Raw genomic sequence first — 20172 nt, 5'->3', positions numbered from 1 at the left:
GTTTGAGTCCCAAGTTCAGTATGGAAAGAGCCGAAGAATTTAAACTAATGAAAACGCAAAATGCGCATTTTGGAGTTGATAAATGCTTTGTGTAATCAAATACGTATTTTCCTTTCTCTCAGTCTTTTTAAACTTTAAGAGGCTTAAGTAGTTTGTAAAAAACAGCCATACCCAATTCAACGTCTCTTTGAGAATGTGAAAAATTGGTACTTTATGAAACAATTACACGACTTCCATTTCTTAGGCTCCCAAATTCTGAAACATATGTATATAGAAAATATAGGTTAAAAATTCCTGTTCATTGCGATGTGCGGAACTAGTTTCAAAATGTAACCCTTTTCCTCATTTTTTCCCGCCCCCGCAAACTAATAAAATCAGTTAGGCTTTCTGGCCGAATGCTTATTTTTTTTAAAAAAAGTAAATAAACGGTTTGGTAGTTGCTCTAGGATCACCCCTCTCCCCCTCCTCTTGCCCACGTACCCACTTAGACTGGCAAGCCTATTTTCATTTTATTTCAAAGATTTTTTTTTTTTTTTAAAGCGAAAGCAGGGGACGGCGGGGGTTGCTAAATTTATCTTCTTCTCCAGCCACGGGGATGAAGAAAACACATTTACTGCAGGCGGGGGTCTGAGGGCCTGCAAACAACTCGAGCAGGCTCGTGGGCCAGAACGGGCGCGGACAGGCGGTAGGTCTCCGGGGAGGGCCCCGGGGGGGAGGCCGCGGCCCAAAGGGAGATGGTGGGGGGCGGCCCGGCCGGGTCGGGCCCCGCGCGGGCTTTACGGCCGAGGCGGTGGCAGCCGCGCGTGTGTAGCAGCAGCGGCGGCGACGGGCGGGAGCGCGGAGGTGGAAAGAAGGGGGGCGCTGTCACGGTGACTTCGGCCGCCGAGACCCCGCCGCAGCGAGGCCACTGGGTTCCCCGGTAGCGGGGCGTAAGCGGCCCCGACCCAGGGATCCAGGGGGACCCACCGGGCGGAGGAGGGGGCCTGTCTACCCTTCCGCATTTTCCTGGGTCTCTCTCCCGGGCGGTGACGTGACGTGCTGACGGCGGGCCCGTGCCGGGGAGCTGGGCCGCTTTTTGTCAGCTCCGAGCTCGGCCCCTCCTCCCTCCCTCCGCCCGCCCCACCAGCCGGAGCCCGGCCCAGTGCTACAGAGAAAGGCCGGCCTGCAGCACCCGCCACCGTCGCCGCCCGCCCGCTCGCCCGTCCGGTGAGTTCCGGGTGTTGCCGCGGCCGCGGGGCCTAGCGCGTGTGCAGCGGCCTGGTCTCGGCCTGGTCGGCGGCCCGCGAGGCGCCCTTCCGCGCTAGGCCAGGCGGCGTGGCGTGTGGCGCCGAGCAGGCCCCGAGGAGGCCGCAGTTAGGCCCGGGGAGGAGCCCAGCTGCCCCGAGCGGCGGCGGAGGCGCGCTCAGTGAACGGGCGCGGGTTGGGGGAGGGTCGCCTGGTGGCCCGGGAGGCGGTTGAAGGGCCTCAGGTCGACGCCGCGGCCGGCCCGGGGCACTGCGCGAGGGCGAGGCCTGGCCAGGTGGCTTAAGGCTGCAGGCGTGAGGTGAAGGCCGCAGGCCGACCGGGCCGATTTTCGCTATGTAAATATCGGCGAGGGGGGGAGGGACGGGGGACAAGATGGCGACGGCTCCGCGCCTGCTGCAGGGGACGATTGAAGGGGTTGCCGGGAGGGGGAGCCGCCATCTTGAAGGCGGTGTCGGAAGAGAAAATTCCGCTACAGCCCGTGAGGGGGGGGTCGGAGAGCGGGCTGCGGCGGCGACGGCGGCGGAGGCGGCTCCGGTGACGGGCCCCGGAGGCTCGCCACGGCAGCGTGTGCGCGCGGAGGGGGCGTGCTCGCTCCCCACGGCGGCCATTGCCCTTGCCGCCATGATGGGCTCCAGGCTCTCGGCGGCAGCGCCACCTTCCTGCCCTGCCTCGCTCAGCCCCGTGATGGGCTGTCGCTTCCGCTGCATTTTAACTGAGCTGCGGCAGGCAGCCATCATCGCCTGCCGGGCGCTTGGCCATCTTGTCCCTTAGCGCCCCCAGCCCCGCGCCTTTACCTCGCTCTTTTAGCCACCCGAGGGCGGTCGGGGCGGATGGCAGCCCAAACATCTGGGCTCATCACGGCAAGGGGCACCCCAAGACATGTTATTAGTCGAGCAAAGTCATACGTGGCTGTTAGGGTGCCCTCGATGCGGTTGTTTTCCACCAATCATTGCCTTCTCCAGTGTCTAAATAAAGCAATAGAAATACAATTTGATAGGAAAGAAGTTCTCAGGACCCTTTTGTCCAATAGGGAAAAAATGCAAATTGCACAGCACAGAAACGGAGGAATAACATTTTGAAGGAGTCGTATGAGCCCGTTTATTTGGAAACAACTTTCTTGAAAAGGTGCATTTAAGCTATTAGTGATCTGTTGGTAGTATTTACTGTTTTTGGAGTAAGGAACGGGCAGAAAGTTTTTCTTATTAAAGGACAACATAATGCGATGCAGTATTTTTTGTCATGGTATTTAGGATTCTTTATTTGATTTGAAAAATTCGAAGGTTTAATTCCATCCCTTAAAGTACTTTTGATTGCATACTGTACAACAACTGTAAACTCGCAGCCCAGTGTTAGCAGTGCATTCTTTTGGGTGCTAAGAACGATTAAAAAGGTTCTTGTAATGCAGTGTGGCTGCAAGAAGTTCGTTGTTTAGTGGTAGATGAGACGTGCTGCGAGAAAGGTACAACAAATTACTGAGGTTCCAGAGGAAGGCAAGTTTTCCTTTTGGAGCATCAGGGGAGTGTTCCTGACATTTTGAGGTCTGAAGGATGAGAAGGACTTTGTTGGGCAGTGGTGGAGGTGGGGAAAGGGCATTTCAAGGGTGAACGTTATTTGGAAAACAATAAGCATTTACAGTTTGGCTGGAGTAGGTGGTGTAGGTAGGGGAGAGGTGGGAATTCTGGCCAGAAAAGGTAGATGGTGGAAGAGCTTGTTTGCCAGGTTGAAAGGCTTATACTCGATGGGGGAGCCCGGGGAGCCCTCAATTAACAAGGTCAGGACACACCTGAGCTGGACTTTATATTTGCTTAGTAGTTCCATTAGACTGGGAAGTTTCCAAGTTGAAAAATAATGAGAGTAGTAAGCTGATAAGTGTTTTCACTACTGGAATGATGATGAAGAATGTTCAGAAGTTAAGTCAATTTTTCTACTCTTTCAATGATCCATATATACCAGGTAGATAGCTGCTCCTTTTTTCTATCCTAACTTATTCCAAATAACCTTTTGCTCAGTTATTATAATTTCTCTAGTAAACAAATAGGGAGGGGTTTCTAACTTCATTCACCAGGTGAAAAATAGGGGACTAGTGCTATGGATTACTTTACTAAAATGAGGAATGAACCTGTAAGCATTCCCCGTGGTAAATTTTTAGGAAGTAACTTTTGAGAAGTAGATTAGAAGAGCCGGTTACTAAAAAGACAGCAGCCTTCACATGGTCCTTTGCAACCTCTGTTCTTCCCCCGTTGAGAGTAACCAACTTTTCATTTGAGAGAATAACTAAGGGTATTTGCTAAGCGAAGCCTCCTCATGTTGTGATTAATCTTTCACTGTTATAGATCCGCCTGTGGGGAATGTATGTCCTATCATTTTATGATATAAAACATAAGTATTCACAGTCCACTCCTAGACTGTGACAGGTGAGAGCACTGACGCTCCTGGAGAGGACAGGAGGGAACTGGAGATTCTCATGGCTGTCATAAAGGGCCACGGTTTAGAGACGTTTAAGAAACAGTGCATTGTTAGGAGGTCCACTGCAAGCACATTGCTAAGGCAGACTGGGTTGTCGAGGTGGTATGAATAAATGTACACTTAGAAGAACCAGTTGCTTTCTATCTTGACAGCTGGGGAAGACATAGGAAAGCTCAAAGAAAAGAGGATTTATCGATGCACACACAGTTTAGCCTTAGTAGATGTTTTAGTACAGCAAGAGTGGATGTTCACGATAAAGATTGTTAAACTTAAGTTGTATAACAAAGAAGACAGGGAAGTGCATAGTTTAGAAGGATTTCTACCCCAAACAGTTATGTATTAAATGTTCTTTGCATGAAAGGGTGGGCCTTGATCTGGAAAACTGACTGGAGGAAAGAAAACCTTATTTCCCTATCATCTTGGGTAAATGAGGTGTTAGTTTTTAAGTCATGCATATGTTTCGGATAGATGCAAGTTTCCTTTTTAAAAAACATGCTCACAATACATTAGAACAAATTTTTTCCACATTGCTTTTTGTAAATGCTTTCTTTCTAACCCCATCTGTATTTGTATTGTCACTGATGGCCTTGATTTTATTATCTGTGTTTGTGTGCACTGGAGATTCCAGACTTTTTTACTCTTAAAACTCCTCAACCCGCCCTTGAAACCCTCAGCTTTAGCAGAGATTACCTACCTAATCTTTTACTTAAGTCAGAAGCATAGATGATCATCTGATCTAAGCATATGCGTTTTCTTCCTTCCACGTCATGCTCTGCCTCTGCCTCTGCCTCTGCCTCGGCTTTCCTCCCTCCTGTTTTTCGCTGCAGGAAGAATTGGCCTTCTTCGGGCCCAGCTGCTCTGCTTGTGTACCCCACCCGTCCCAAAGGACAGAGCTCAGTCAGTGAATCTGCTGATTGCATCATTGCCCTCTATCTCCGCTGGTGCCTGTCCCTCCCCTTATCAACATTCTTAGGTTTGCACATTGTGCAGAAAACCTCACCTGTCTTTTTTCTTTCTCCAGTACTTTTATTTCTTTTCATCCTACTTATTCCTAAATTGAGTAACTGTTTCACAGTATGTCACTGGGTGTGTCATATAAAAATATTCTGTGTTTCAGAAACTCTGCCTTCTCTGTCTTCTATCATGAGATTTCCCTCAGGGTAACTCCTCCATCCTCTTTTCTCAAGTCTTCTCCCCTGGTTCCTGTGTTTCATACCATGCCCATTCTCTCTTTTAGTTTCTCCTCTAGCATTTTCAGCTGCCTACTGACCAACTACTTCACCCAGGTGTCCGATTGCCTCAACGTGGCTGAAAGCAAATTTGTCTGACACATAGTAAGTAGATGCCCAAAACTATATTTATTGGAAAAAAATTTTTTTTAACCCAGAGTCCCTAAAACGACAGCTGCTTCTAGCTTTCTTTCTCTTACTGGCATCATTATGTTTCCCAGGCTCATTCTTTCTTCTCTGTCTTATGTAGCAATGTGGACAGCTTTAACTTAGCATTTAGTCTATTATATTTTAACTGTGTTTATATTTTTGCCATCTTTTCTAAACACTTGAATGTAGAAACAGTTTTATTCTTGTCTCCAAGCAGTGCCTGGCACGTGGTCATTATCTCTGAAAACAATTATTTCAGTCATTTGGTGCAGAGTTTTATGTATTTGAATAGTTTTCAACTATTCAAGCATCTAGTCAATTGACCAAGGGTATATACCACATGAGTTGAGTAACCCCTACCCCACTTTTACTGCTTGCTTATCTGTTTGGGGTTTATATAGCCAGTGTATTTTTACTCCTGTGAAATTATTTTTCCAAACAATGTTTTATAAAATCCAGGTATCTTATCACTATATTTACTCAAAGGGAGGTCTACTTTAAGTTATGAAATATTTCAGAATTACAAGTATCAAATTACAAATATTTCAGAGAAGCGAGTATTACCCAGATTTAATATATCGTAATATTTTATTATATATTTGCTTCATAACATTTTTGTTTGTTTAAAGAAAGAAAATCTCATATATCCATGTAAAGAATGCCCTGCATTCCATTTTTGTCTTGTCTTTGCCAGAAGTAACCACCGTCCCAATATGTATGTACCAAGTTTTCAAACTTCTTGGTCTCAGGACCCCTTCACAGTCTTAAGACTGAGATCCCCAAAGAGTTTTTGTTTATGTGGGTTCTACCTATAGATATTTACATTAGAAATTAAATCCAAGATATTTAAAAGTATTTGTAAATTCATAAAAAATAAGCCCACTGTAATAAACATAAATAACTTTAAAAAAAACTATTTTTCAAAAAAAATTAGTGAAAAGAATAGCATTGTTTTATGTTTTACATTTGTACTTCATGTTTTCCAATCTGTTGGGTATAAATGGTATCTCATGGCTGATTTCATTTTGTGTTTTTTAGATTACTTGTGACGGTGAGCTTTTCCCCTTGGTCTATTTTTCTGTTGGATTGTTGCCTTTTTCTCATTGGCTTACAGATATTTTTATATTCTGAATACTAATGATTTATAATTATACACACTGAAAATACCATTTCCTAGTCTGTGGCTTATTTTTTAGCTTTGTTTATGGAATTTTTGTGTGTGTGTTTGTAGGACTTCTCAGTGTGATGGTAATCAGTTTTCAGTTTTTTTCATTTATGGTTTACGTTTTTTCCCTTACCCCAAGGTTATAACAACACAATGCTCTTATATATTCAGGTCATTAATTCATCTGGAACTTTTTTTCTCTATTGTGTGATGTAGGGATCTAATTTTATCTTTTTTTAATGTGGATTTGCCCAAGTAGTTCAGCTTTTCTCCCCTCTGATTTATAATGCAACTCCTGAGGTTTATCATATTCTCACATACACGTGTCTGTTTCTAGTTTCTCTTTTCTGGTTTCATTGGTTGAATATATGTACTATACCACTCTGATTTAATATTGATAATTTTATAATTAAATCTTAATATGTCTTCTTTTGTCAGGTTTTAAAAACTTCCTTTGTTTATTTTTGGGTCAGTTTGTCAATTTTTATGCAGTCTGTTAGGTTTTTATTATATTTCCATCAATCTTATAGAATATATAGTTACAGATAGATATATGCTAAGTAGTGGAGCTGGGATTTGAATCTGGGCATACTCTACTGCTTTTCAGAAAAGCTTTTGCGCAACTTTCATTAAATTTTTGCTAGATACTGTGTAACTTTTGTTGTCGTGAATAGGATGTTCCTTTAGTTATTTCTATTTAGTTATAACTGATGTATAGGGAACATGTGGACTTAAACGTATTGATATTAACCTTGCTGAACTCTCATATTAACTGTATTTCATAGATTCTGAGATGCACTTCCCCCTTTACATTTTAACATCTCTGAAACAAAAATAGATCTTGAATTGATGGTGTCTTATAATCAGTATTGTTCAGGCAGCAGTCATGATATAGTTATTGCCTATACATGAACAAACTTGGTCAAGATTCTTCATTTTGTCATCACTTAAGTGAGTATGTGCATTGTTGTTATTTCTATTATTTTTTTAATTTTAAAGATTTAATTTACTTATTTTTAGAGGGGGGAGGGAGAGAGAAAGAGAGGGAGAGAAACATCAATGTGTGGTTGCCTCTCACACATCCCACCACTGGGGACTTGGCCGGCAACTGGCATGTGTGGGAATCGAACTGGCGACCCTTTGGTTCACAGGCTGGCACTCAGTCCACTGAGCCTCACCAGCCAGGGCTTATTGTTCGTTATTTCATGCCAAACAATACAACTGAAGGGAGAAGAAATGGCAAAGTGGGTGTCTGACTGAAAAGAAAATCCCAAAGATGATAATGGAGCATTTTAAGAAATGCTGCATCACCAATACTCTTGGGGGAGAGGGCAGTATTGTTAGGAAAGATTGAGTAGCTTTGAGTAAAAAGTAATCCATAGTAGAACCCTGAATATGAAGTTTTAGGAGTACCCCACCAATTTCTTTTGCTTTTTTCTTTCTATACACGCACAAGATATGATAAAAATATGTCTAATCAAGTCTAAAAGAATTATCTCTGTAAAATGAAAATTTTAGATGAAGTAAGGCATCACTTTAATTGGCAGTGTTTTTCTTAGTTGTATCTAAAATAAGAATGCAACTTACAGTTGATGATACCTAGAATCAATGAAATGTAGTAGTAATACTTTATAAAAATTTTTCTGTATTTTCTAAGTAGTGGTGTGTGAATAATGAAGCTTTATTTTCCATTCCTTTTGCCTCCTGTTTGTTTCTTAAAATTGCATTTTGGCTTTTCTTGATTTTTTTTTGTTATTTATATAAAATGAATATTTTAGAAAAATACAGATTTTCAAATATTATTGGTATAAGATATAGGTTTCTGTAGACTTTTAAATATCTAATTTGATTAATTCTTTTATTTATGATCAGGACTGCCAGTAATTTGGGCTATATTATTAAGACTTTTCAAGTAGTTCTTATTTCCCCTTTTTGTTTATTTTCATTTGGTAATATTTCTTTTCTTCTACTTTATTTGCATTTATTCTAACATTTAAAAATTTTAAGTTGGAGGTTTTCCTCATTAATATTTAATCCCTACTCTTAATATAGTATGTGCCTTTAAAACTACATTTCCCCTGAACTATAAATGATGTGGTGGTTTTTTTGTAAAGATTTTATTTACTTATTTTTAGAGAGAGTGGAAGGGAGGGAGAAAGAGAAGGAGAGAAACATCAATGTGTAGTCGGCTGTCACACAATCCCAACTGGGGACCTGGCCTGCAACCCAGGCATGTGCCTTGACTGGGAATTGAACCTGTGACCCTTTGGTTTGCAGGCCAGCGCTCAATCCGCTGAGCCACACCAGCCAGGGCTGGATGTGGTGATTTTGAGAAGAATTGATTTTTATTTAGCACTAAATATATTGTGATTTTTTTTTTCGCAATTTTTCTTTTGCCCATTGAATTATTTAGAACTTTGTTTTAAAATTTATGGGATATTTTTCTGTTACCTCTGTGACATTTATTTTTCATTTTATTGCATTATAGTTGGGGAACAGTAATGTGCAGAAATGAATTGTTTTTCTCTATACTAACAAGCAATTTAAAAATCAAGTTTTTTTTTTTATTTTTTAGAAGTCTACTTTCTTTAATGTATAACAATGTATGAGTAGAAGCAAAAGCAAATTAAACATTATGCATTTGTTTACACCACTGTTTAGTTCTTCATATCAATTTTACCAGTCAAACAATAGAAAGCAGGTGGCAGTTTAGGGGTTGGGAAAGAGATAAAACACAAAAGCCCTTTTCTACCACATTTATTCTATACTATGTAGAACTGTGTTCTACATAGAAGCTGTAAACACAGCTTCTTTTACCTCTCCACTGTGCAGGAATTCAGTTGTGTATAAAATTGAACCTCAAAAGCTGAGGGAGACTAGGAATGATGGGTCTGTATCCTGGTTCGTGTTACACAATTCAAATAATGGTACAGCTACCAGCTTGTAATTTTTAGGGATTGGAAACAAGGCTTTCTTTTGAAGTTGAACCAAAAACAACTTCTTACGTTCCTTCAGTTTTGTAATATGTGGAGTATATGGGTACCTAGGAAGTTCAAAATTTGTTCTCCACCAGTAACCAGTACAGTCATCAATGATGCAGTTTTACAGGACTCCATCTTGATGACTTAGTATCTCTGTCATTAAGCATTTTAGTCCTTCAACTTCATCTCCTGGGTTAGTTCACCACCAGGTAGTTTGAAGAAAGTTTTTCCAAGCTGTAGCAGGTAACACATGGGGTAGCCAGTGCTCTTGTACAATCAGAACCCCTTCTACTGTCCTCTTCATTCCAGTTTTATCAAATTCCCCCATGTCCTGAAATCTGGTTGCAACAGAGCTATCCTCCTTATAAAGGGGCTCTTTTGTACCAAATGTGTGATTGGTATGAGGGTATGGATTGATGGTGCGCCCCAAGGTGAGCAGCTTAGTCTGCTGCAGTACTTGCTGAGCTGGTTGACCCCTCCTCCCTCCAGAGCCTGCCAGTCTGAGCGATTGGGTAGCACCACAGACATGCTGGCAATCCCTGGCGGCCAGTGGAAAGGGGGAGATGCAGGAAGACTGGTGCTCCGTGTGGTGGGGCAGCGGTTATTTGTGTCCCACTCAGCAACCGCTGCCTGCCATTAACATGAGAGTGCGAGAAGATGAAAAATCAAGTTTAAAAGCCATTACAATTTATAATAAGGTCAGAGATCATTCAATATCTTGAACTAAATTCAACAAAATATATATATATATATTTTGATATATTTATTGATTATGCTATTACAGTTGTCCCATTCCCCTCCCCCACTCCACTCCATCCTGCCCACCCCCTCCCTCCCACATTCCCCCCCTATAGTTCATGTCCATGGGTCATACTTACAAGTTCTTTGGCTTCTACATTTCCTACACTATTCTTACCCTCCCCCTGTCTATTTTCCACCTATCATTTATGCTATTTATTCTCTTCAACAAAATATTAAGACCTTTAGTAAAAACGTAACTAAGGGAAGTGAACTAGATTTATGGGGAGAGAGGTTCATTGATTGAAAGAATTATAATAACACAAGGATGTCAGTTTTGGTATGTAGAGATTCAGTCCAATCCCACACAAAACCCCAACAGGACTTTATTAACCAATGTCACTCCAATAAATTCAATCCAAATTTTTTAAAAAAGACTTCTTTTGGATAGACGAGTTCTCAAATTTATATGGAAATGTGAATGGCCAGGAATAGCAAACACAATCTAGGAAAAATAAGTTGGGAGACTTATACCACCATATATCAAAGCTTATTATAAAGATATAGTGATTAAAACAGTGAATGCAAAGCCAGATTGATATATGGAATGGAATAGAGTTTGAAAGTAGACCTGCATATTTAAGGTCAATTGATTTACAACAAAAATATATTGGCATTTTGATTCAGTGTAGAGGTTAATTAAGAGAGAATTGATACTACCAATACAACATATTCAAGAGTAAGATTGATTTATTTATATAAGTATTTGCCTTTTTAAAAGATCTCAGTAGTTTTTTAAATTATTCTTATCAATGGGATTTTCCATTCTTAAGTGTTATGTAAGAAAGCTTTTGTCTTCAACTATGTTGATTTTGTACTAACACACTATAAAGTCATACTGTATTTTTCAGTGTCTCTTAGATTTTGTAGATTATACATAAGTATAATTTTTTCAAATAATAATTATATCTTGTATTTCATTATCTCACCTAATTGCATTGACTATCAGTTTCTATATAGTCTTAAATAATAGTGTTAATAGGCATACTTGTTTTAATTTTTACTTTAGAAGGAATACTTCTAGTGGTTTACCTTAGTTTTAATACAGGTCGTTTTATAGATACTGACATCATATTCCTATATAAAAACATTTGTAACACGAACCAGTTTAAGATTTGTATATACCTGTGTATTTTTAACAGTTTTATTGATATAAAAGTCTTAAAAATTCACCCTTTAAAAATGTACAGTTCATCGGTTTTTAGTAGATTCAGCATTGTGTAACCATCACCACTAATTACATTTTATAACCCCCAAAAGAAACCCTGTACTCATTAGCAATTATCCCCATCATCATATTTCCCTTAACCCCCTCCAGCAACCATTAATGTACTCTGTCTTTATGTACATGTCTATTGTTGACATTTCATATAAATGAAATCTTGTAAGTGTGGTCTTCGTCTGGCTTCTTTCACTTAGCATGTTTTTAAGGATCATCATTTTTGTAGAATGTGTTAGTATTTCATTCCTGTTATATGTTTTTAACTGTTAAGAAAATATCTATTTCAATTTGACTAAGTTGTTTGTTTAAATAAAATAGCTGTTGAATTTCAACTTTTCATCAGCTATTGAGAAAAATCAGGATTTTACTTTTTTGACCTGTTAATTTGGCCAATATTTGGCTCCATCTTTGAATTCTAGAATAACCCTCCTTTTTCAAGGGTGTGTGTATGTGTGCGTGTGTGTATTTTACATGATGGATCACATTGGCAAATTCTTAACTTGGGATTCATAATCAAGTTTGTAGTTTGGTTACATGATTTTTGTTAGGTTTTTAAAAAATGGTAAATTAGTTTTGTAAAAGGAATGGAGAAAACTTCCCTCCTCTGTGTATGGCATAGTTCAGATAGCTTTGGGAAAAATCTGGAGCTTTTTGAATGGGTAACAGGTAACTTTCTCCTCTTCCCACCCCCAATTTTATTGTGATTGGGTTTTCTATCTCTTGTTGAATTAATGCTGCTAACTTAAATTTCCCCTCAATGTGCTAGCATAGAATTGTACACTATTGTCTTACAAAGTTTTAATTTCTTCTGTATCCATTTTTTCTTTCTCGTTTCAAATTATGTATATTTTTATCCCTCCCCACCTGCTTTTAGATTATTATCTAGTAGTATATAACTATTTCACCAGATGCCTGAAATAAGCCAGGTTTGGATTTTATTTATTTAGGTATAGATTAGCTGTCTCCCTGACTTTGCTCCAGAGAATGATCATGGAATTGATGTGCCATTACTCAGTGGAGCTGATATTCATTGGAGCATGCCCATTGTTGGTCATGTAAGAAGCAGGTGTACTGCAGACCAGCCCCCTGCATTGTCCAGCCTGTTATTTCTTTTAAATGATTAAAGGAGTGATTGTTATAGGTATAACACATACAGCTGTGTTAGCAAAAGATCCATGTATAAACACTCCATAATTTTGCAGTGTTCTTTTTTAAAATTCTTATTTTATTGATTTGAGAGAGAGAGAGAGTGATCGATTTGTTCTTCTACTTATTTGCTTGTATGTGCCCTTGATATATGGGGACAACGCCCTAACCAACTGAGCTACTTGGCCAGGGCTCTGCAGTTTTCAATTTAAAAATTGTATAGTTGTTGAAAAGCTTGAGATTATATTCTTGCCAGTGTTCAAGACGTACAGAGAACATTGTTACTGTCAGCACAGGGTTTACAGGACCATACAGACCCAAAGTAATGTATTTAGGAAAAACAATAATAGGAAACATGTGTTGTTCATGTAGGTGAAGGAAAGAGTAGGGTCAGTATCAGTCACATTACTGTGTTTGTGATCTGGCAAGGCAGTAATTTAAAGAAGTTTCATAGTTTAAGAATATTTAAAAATTTTTAAACTGTAAATTCTGCAATACATTATTTTTACAACTAGCTACTAGAAAACTAAGGAAAAGTACTTATTAGCTTGAATAAAGTAACATGAAAGTGAGAATGCTTTAATCTAAAAAAAAAACCCCATAATTCTAATGCATTATCAGAAAGATTTTGTAATAGAAGGAGACAGATTGCTCATTAAGGAGTTCAATAAGATAATACCAACCTTTCTTCATCATGTACTGCATTTGCCAGAAATTATTCTTTTAAAAAGTTTTCCCCTGACAGTTTTATTTAGTTTATTTCGGGTACAATGTAGTCTAAATTAATCTCTACTTCACATTATGTCAAAACACTGTCTTCATCCTTTGATCACATCAAGTGCTTCAAACACTTCACTCTGTTACACCTGCAACTAAAGTCAGAATACTTCTTTTTTTTTTAATATATTTATTGATTATGCTATTACAGTTGTCCCATTCCCCTCCCCCACTCCACTCCATCCTGCCCACCCCCTCCCTCCCACATTCCCCCCCCTATAGTTCATGTCCATGGGTCATACTTATAAGTTCTTTGGCTTCTACATTTCCTACACTATTACCCTCCCCCTGTCTATTTTCCACCTATCATCTATGCTACTTACTCTCTGTACCTTTCCCCCGCTATTCCCCTCCCATTCCCCTATTGACAACCCTCCATGTGATCTCCACCTCTATGGTTCTGTTCCTGTTCTAGTTGTTTGCCTAGTTTGCTCTTGTTTTTGTTTTAGGTGTGGTTGTTAATAACTGTGAGTTTGCTGTCATTTTTACAGTTCCTATTTTTGATCTTCTTTTTCTTAGGTAAGTCCCTTTAACATTTCATATAATAAGGGTTTGGTGATGATGAACTTCTTTAACTTGACCTTATCTGAGAAGCATTTTATCTTCCCTTCCATTCTAAATGATAGCTTTGCTGGATACAGTAATCTTGGATGTAGGTCCTTGCCTTTCATGACTTGGAATACTTCTTGCCAGCCCCTTCTTGCCTGTAAGGTCTCTTTGGAGAAATCAGCTGACAGTCTTATGGGAAGTCCTTTGTAGGTAACTGTCTCCTTTTCTCTTGCTGCTTCTAAGATTCTCTCCTTCTGTTTAATCTTAGGTAATGTAATTATGATGTGCATAAGATTTGTTCACAGTCTCTAGAAAAGCTACTAAAGTGTTTTTAAAAAGTTTAACTACAAAATAAAAAAAAGTGTAATCCAAATAGATAAGTTATATATTATGATATACAGTGGAATGTTATGTAATGAACATGGGTTGATAAATTTGTGAGAACATTGGTTTCATTCTGATTGTCAGAGGAATTACTTCTAACCCCACAGGGGTTACAAAGTTGAAGTATAGTCATCTCTGTTTGGAGGTACAAAACGTGCTTTTTCTGATTGAGGTTTTTATAGTGACAAAATAGAAGGAAAATTAACCAGTCAAAACTGGTGAACAATTACTGATCACCTAAGTCAAAATAAGGTGAGGAAACACCCTCTATTTGGGTCATAGTATCTGTTAGGAAATAGATGTGATGTGCAATAATGGGAATAATCGCAAATAAGTCTATTATGGAGCTTGGGTGAATTTTTTAGGGTACACCGAATATTGGGGAACTGCTGAAGCTTTCTAATTAGGGGAGTGCTGTGATCAAAGCAGTGCTTTGGAGGTTTGGTCTGTCTCACTACGTGGCACCAGCCCTTATAGTAAGGTTCCTAGTCATTTGTTGTGGGAGTGGCAGAAAGGGGTGAAAAGCCAGTTGAGAAGTTATTCCCCGCCCCCCCCCCCCCCCCCCCCCCCGGGATCAGGAACTATAAAGCTGAGAGTAAGTGGCCGGAATAAAAAGAAAGGGACACATTTCTGAGAAGTGGACAAGAAATGGAGAAGGTTTGACAACCTGACTGAATATAAGCAGAGAAGAAGGAAGAGGCCATAGTGGTCATGTCAGACGAAGCAGGACTTTATCCCGATGAAAATACTCAGCAGTCTGGTGGGAGTGTTAGGTGCTACCCTGAGTATGTGGATTTGGGGTATCATCTTTGTGTAAATGGTAGTTGAAACCATGGAATAAGAGAAAGCAGAAAAGAAAAGGGCTGAGGGCACCACTCTGGACAAAGCTGCAATAATGGGTGTGGGGAGTCAGGGTAAACAGCAGTTGGGAAGGTGGGAAGAGAACTAGAATTTAGTTTAAAAGAACGGAGGAAGGAGAGAATTTCAAAATTGGCGGTATTGATTATCTGTCAAACCCCAATAGAAGAGCTAAGGGGGGATGAGTGCCAACAAAAGGAGCTGTCATGCAGGTTGAGAACTCTTAGACCTGATGGGCTTGGGTTTATGTAGAGAAATTGGGGAGAGGGGCCTTTAATACCTTAATGAATCACATTTATTGCCTTCTTAATTGGCTCAATTTCATGTTAGTAGGATGTCATTATACTTAGAAGCTTAATTCATGTCTATTGTTTTGTAATTACATTTTTTAAAGGTGAAAAAAGAATTATGGCCATAGGTAATTTTGGTGGGGAGAGAGCAGTGACAAGTTACTCATCACATACCCTTTCCATTTTTTGTAGTTAAATTTTTTTTCTTCGTTGGTCCTTTTAATTTGGAGCGGTTTGAGTAAATAACATGAAACACGCTCTTGAAAATGAATGAATATGTCTCACTTGACATGTTGAAAATCCATTTATTAATGTTAATTGAGTTTCTTGTGGATATTTCTTTAAGGACTAGATACATACGAACACACATATGTTTAGCATCTGAAAATAAGCATGTATAAATAACCATGATTTATAGTGAACAAGTACAATCATTAAAAAAAAGATAAATTGCTGTGAAAATTCAGAGGGGAGAGAGGCTTTCAGCTTTTCCTTTTGGTGGGGAAGAGGATTTTTGGGAAAGGTTCAAGCAAGAAGCTAGAGGAAAGGTGTTCCAGGTAGAAGCAACCCTGAGCCAAATACATATTTATGGGGACATTGGGCGTTTTTGCTGGGTTGATATGTGTGCATGTGGTGGTGGAGATGATGGAAAGATAGTTTGGAGCCTGAACTTAGAAGATGGCAGGAGTTTGAACTTTATTTGGTGGCAGCCGTTAAACATATTTAAACAGAGAAATGACATCACCTACCTGATACATTAGAAAAACAGCTCTTGTTATTTGAAAGATTAATAAGCATGCAGTGTTTGTGTCATCAACAAAAATGATAAAGGGTAAAAGAAAGATGTGTCTAGTAGTACCATTAAGGTTGGATTAAAAAGTGAAAAAGTAGAGATAAGGAAACCGATGAGGGAGGAGGTTTATGCAATACTTACAACATGAGTAAACCACAATCCTTGATGTCTGCTCTTTTGAAACAGTCATTAGTATTAAGTAGTCTATTATTTTATGGGCTACATTTTTTTTTGTTGTAAGTTTTTGGCTTAAGTAGAAAAGGGAGCATTAAAGTCATTGGGATGTCTTACAAAGACTGAAGGCAGATAAGGTTCTGTAGCTGGACCTCAGAAAGGTCTAGAACCAGTAGCTAAAAGCCTATTGGTAAGCCTCCCTCCCCTGCTCCCTCTACTCTATAAGGGCACTCACTGGACTCTTTCTATTTTTTATTTGTAAACTTTATCTCACTAGTCTAAGCCGAAGTTGGAAAATGGCCTTCCTCAGCTCCTATATTCCAGCCACCAGGGGAGAGAGAGACTTAGTGACCCTTGCTCATGGTTTTAGTTCTCAGGGATAGGAATTTGATTTTATTGTGCTTGAAGATGGACTTATTTTTACTATTTTATAACTAGTGCCAATCAAGTGCATGGCCAGGAGAATATAAATACACTGTGGGAATTTACTTCTCTAGATTGGAGAGTTAGTTAAGAGATGTCATTATAAGTTAGAGAGAAATCCCAAAGGGTGTTTACTGTAATTGTGCACTTTGAGTTTTTACTGATGTTTAATGTATTGGTTGGAAACAGACTACGTTAAATTTAGAGAGGTCATATGAAAGTTGTGCAGAAATTTACCCCCAGTACTGAGTGTGTTTAAGTTGAAACTTAATAAAACCAGTTACCTTTGCAGAGGTGTGGGGTGTATGCACTGAGGGGTGACGAGTGCTGGGGTGCTGGAAATGTTCTGTATCTTGATCTAGGTAGTGTGGTTACACAGGTTTATGCAGGTGTCAAAATTCATCAGGATGCGTGCACTTCATGTATGCAAGCACTATCTCAGTTAAACAAAGTCTACCAGGCGTGTCTTTTTTTTTGCTCATCAGTGTTTGTTAGGGTTTGTGTATTGAATGTTGGGCCCAAGACAAACTCTTCTTCCATTGTGGCCTAGAGATGCCAAAAGGTTGAACACCCCTGGTAGGCAAAGCTAACTTGTTTGATTTATCTGCCTTCAGCCTTGCCACATAGATGCCTGTATATCATTGGAAATCAATTTAGTTCCATTTTATTTTAGATAGATATGCTTTTGAAATTATGTGACATTTTAAATACATGCTATAAAAAAAAGTAAGACTTTATACTTTTTTCCCTAATGTAGGAGCTGTGACTGATGAAAATTAAAGGCCATGGATGAAGATGGACTTGAATTACAACCACAAGAATCAAACTCATTTTTTGGTGCAACAGGTATAACTACTTGGGTTGTTCCACTTTCCAACTACCAGATTTGGAGTTGGTTATCAAGTGGACAAATTGCTAGACTCTCACATTGATATTCACTCTTAGGTATGTTGTTATCTTGTCAAGCCTACAAATGTTAAAGTAAGCACATTATTTCCCTCCTTAAAAATTTGGCCCCTCACAGCCAACTCTGATATTCTTGTCAGTATCAGCAGCAGTATCAAAACCTCAGTGTTATCTTCAGTTATTCTCATCTTGCCTAGTTATAAGTCCTGTTCTCTCTTTGAAATGTTCTTGCTTACATCTACTTCCTACCACGACAGGCTCTATCAGCTCATTCCTAGTCTGCAATAACTTTTAAATATTTTCCTCACCCTTAGTCTCTTATATATAGCCCACCCAACACAGTACTTGTTATGAAGTAACATGTGGATCATGTCATTTCTCTGTTTTCTATTACCCAGTAGATAAAGTATAAATCTAAGACCATCTGCATTCTGACCCCATCCTGGTTTTACAACCCTGTCTCTTTCATAGGTTGACAAGAGGAGCCTTTTGACTCAGGAAGACAGTCTTATCTCACTCCCCAAACTGTATAGGAAAATTAAATTCATGAAGTTCTAAAAATAGGAAAAAATTATTCACAATTTTAGATTATCCATGGTTCCAATTATGTAACATTGTGAAGTGATTATACTAGGTTTTATGATTTTATATCACACTAGCTAGCTACCCTTATAAATATTAATAATGAGTTTTCATTGGACTTAAAAATGATCATATTGCAGTATATTAAAGAAGTAGCAATTAACTATATCAAGACATTAAATATTAGTGGTTTTTAATTGTAACTTTTCTTTAATCTCGAAATCCAGTGTATGTGGCAGGGGGTATATATATTTTTCTTAATGATTTGGGCTAGTCTTTTGACTCAAAATTGATAATTTCAGTTTGATACTAATTGAAAAATTATAATAATTCTTTATCATTAGAACACAAATTATAATTAATGTGCTTCAAAGATAGATGAAGCTCTTTGAGGAAAAACGTACAGTATTTGCTAGCTTAATCTTGCCACAAGCAAGCCTGGGTTGTGGGCTAAGTGGTAGATTGAAGGGCTGTTTCATTTTAGGCCTGATTGTTAACACTTACGGTATTTGTTTATCTTTGAGCAAGTCACTTAATCTGCCAGGGCCTCCATTTTCATTTGTCCTAATAATAATGAAACCTCTCATTACAGTTTTTCAGAGCACTTCCCATACATTTCCCATTTGATCATCACAACAGTCTTGTGAGGTATGCATGGCAGAAACTACTGTCCTCATTTTACTGATGAGGAAACCGAAACTCAGAGGTTAAATGACTTGCCCAATGTCACAAAACTAATAAGTGTCCAAACCCTGTTCTCTGGTTTAGATTATTTCTCTTGCCACTAAATGCTTTCATCTTTATGTCCGCAAAATGGAAATTACAGTGTTCTGTTGCTTGGTGTTAGTATTGAGAATATTGGAAACAAAAGTGTAAAGCATTTAGTAGAAGTTCTATAGAAATTAAAGCAAATGTACTATTTTATAGATATAAAACATACTATTTATAGATATAATTAAAATAGATATTGATTGGCTTTAAGATTTCCTACATTTTTAATGGTTCTTTGGCCCTTGTTGATCATTTGTATTTGTTAAACAAAGCCACATATCTCTCTGAGGGCCTGGCCAGTGATAAACAGTCACTGAGTTAGGCAGCTGCTTGGACTCACCCTGGTCCGAGTCACATCCAGAAACACTAATTGAATGAATTGCTTTTTAGGTAAGATTTATATAAAACTTTGCTTTTCTCTGGACCAGGAGCCAAGATACCAGATTTGTTTTATCTTACATTATGTTTTTTGGCAAGGATATCTGATTTGGAGTTCCGTTTGTGGCATTTATTCAGTGTAACATTTACTGAATACCGTAATGTATACAAACTGTGTGATCTTGGTGAAGTCATTTAATCTCACCGGGCTTTAATTGATTCAACCCTCTACCTTCATTCTTATCTGCAGAGTGGACTAGAGTAGGTTGCTTGTACTCTGAGGAACTGTCTGGGGCATTGGGTTTTGGGGCGATGTAACGAGGCTAGATGGAGGCAGAGTACCCTGGTGAAGTTGGGGCAGGCCCTGCTCCAACTAACTTCACCTTCCATTGCTTCAGAGCAGCTGCACTTCTTTTCATCTTATCTATCCACAGAGGCTTCTTAACCAGTTAGTTGTCTTTCCTCTTTAACTGTGACCTTCTAGCCCTCTTTTATTTACACCCCAATCCTTTTGTATCCTAGATTCACAGGATAATATCTAAATTTCCATAGTCATAAATGGAGGATATTCATGGGATATTGTACCAGAACAAAGGGGGAGAGAGGAGAAAAATGGAAGGGAAATATAAGAAATACATGGGAGAGATGGAAAGAAGAAAAAGTGTGAGTTGAGGAGGTAAAGATGGAGCAAGATGGAAGAGAAATGAAAAACATGTAATGAAAGAAAATGGTATATTTGCCACCTGAAGTTGCTTTACTTATTAATTTTTATAATCATCCCTTGAGTAACTATGCATATGGGTTTAATTTTAGTGAACCTAGAATTTTACTTTCATGAATATTTTTCTTCTGTGACTACTTCAATTGCTTGGTTTTCTGTTTCCT

At 39.1% G+C, this 20172-nt stretch overlaps 1 protein-coding gene and 1 pseudogene across 7 annotated transcripts in view; one reads left to right on the top strand and one right to left on the bottom strand.

Annotated features, from left to right (window-relative positions):
• Positions 1 to 524: 524 nt before the first annotated feature.
• Positions 525 to 20172, top strand: part of ZFX (zinc finger protein X-linked) — a 36095-nt gene continuing 16447 nt past the window's right edge. For 2 of the 7 annotated variants that reach the window (XM_053917070.2, XM_053917065.2), the window contains exons 1-2: positions 827 to 1206; positions 17408 to 17496. In XM_053917070.2, the coding sequence (XP_053773045.1) occupies positions 17436 to 17496 (61 nt within the window). In that variant the 5' untranslated portion in view covers positions 827 to 1206; positions 17408 to 17435. Of the gene's footprint in view, positions 686 to 826; positions 1207 to 1239; positions 1544 to 4948; positions 5046 to 13811; positions 13939 to 17407; positions 17497 to 18730; positions 18787 to 20172 lie in introns of those variants that run through there. The other 5 variants (XM_053917069.2, XM_053917067.2, XM_053917068.2 and 2 more) reach the window with 5 other exon arrangements.
• On the bottom strand, positions 7700 to 10044 carry LOC112313379 (cleavage and polyadenylation specificity factor subunit 5 pseudogene; annotated as a pseudogene).

Source organism: Desmodus rotundus, chromosome X, assembly GCF_022682495.2.
Source record: "Desmodus rotundus isolate HL8 chromosome X, HLdesRot8A.1, whole genome shotgun sequence".
Lineage (NCBI taxonomy): Eukaryota > Metazoa > Chordata > Mammalia > Chiroptera > Phyllostomidae > Desmodus > Desmodus rotundus.
Note: the sequence above shows the minus strand (reverse complement) of the source record. Positions and strands in the feature narration are given on the sequence as shown.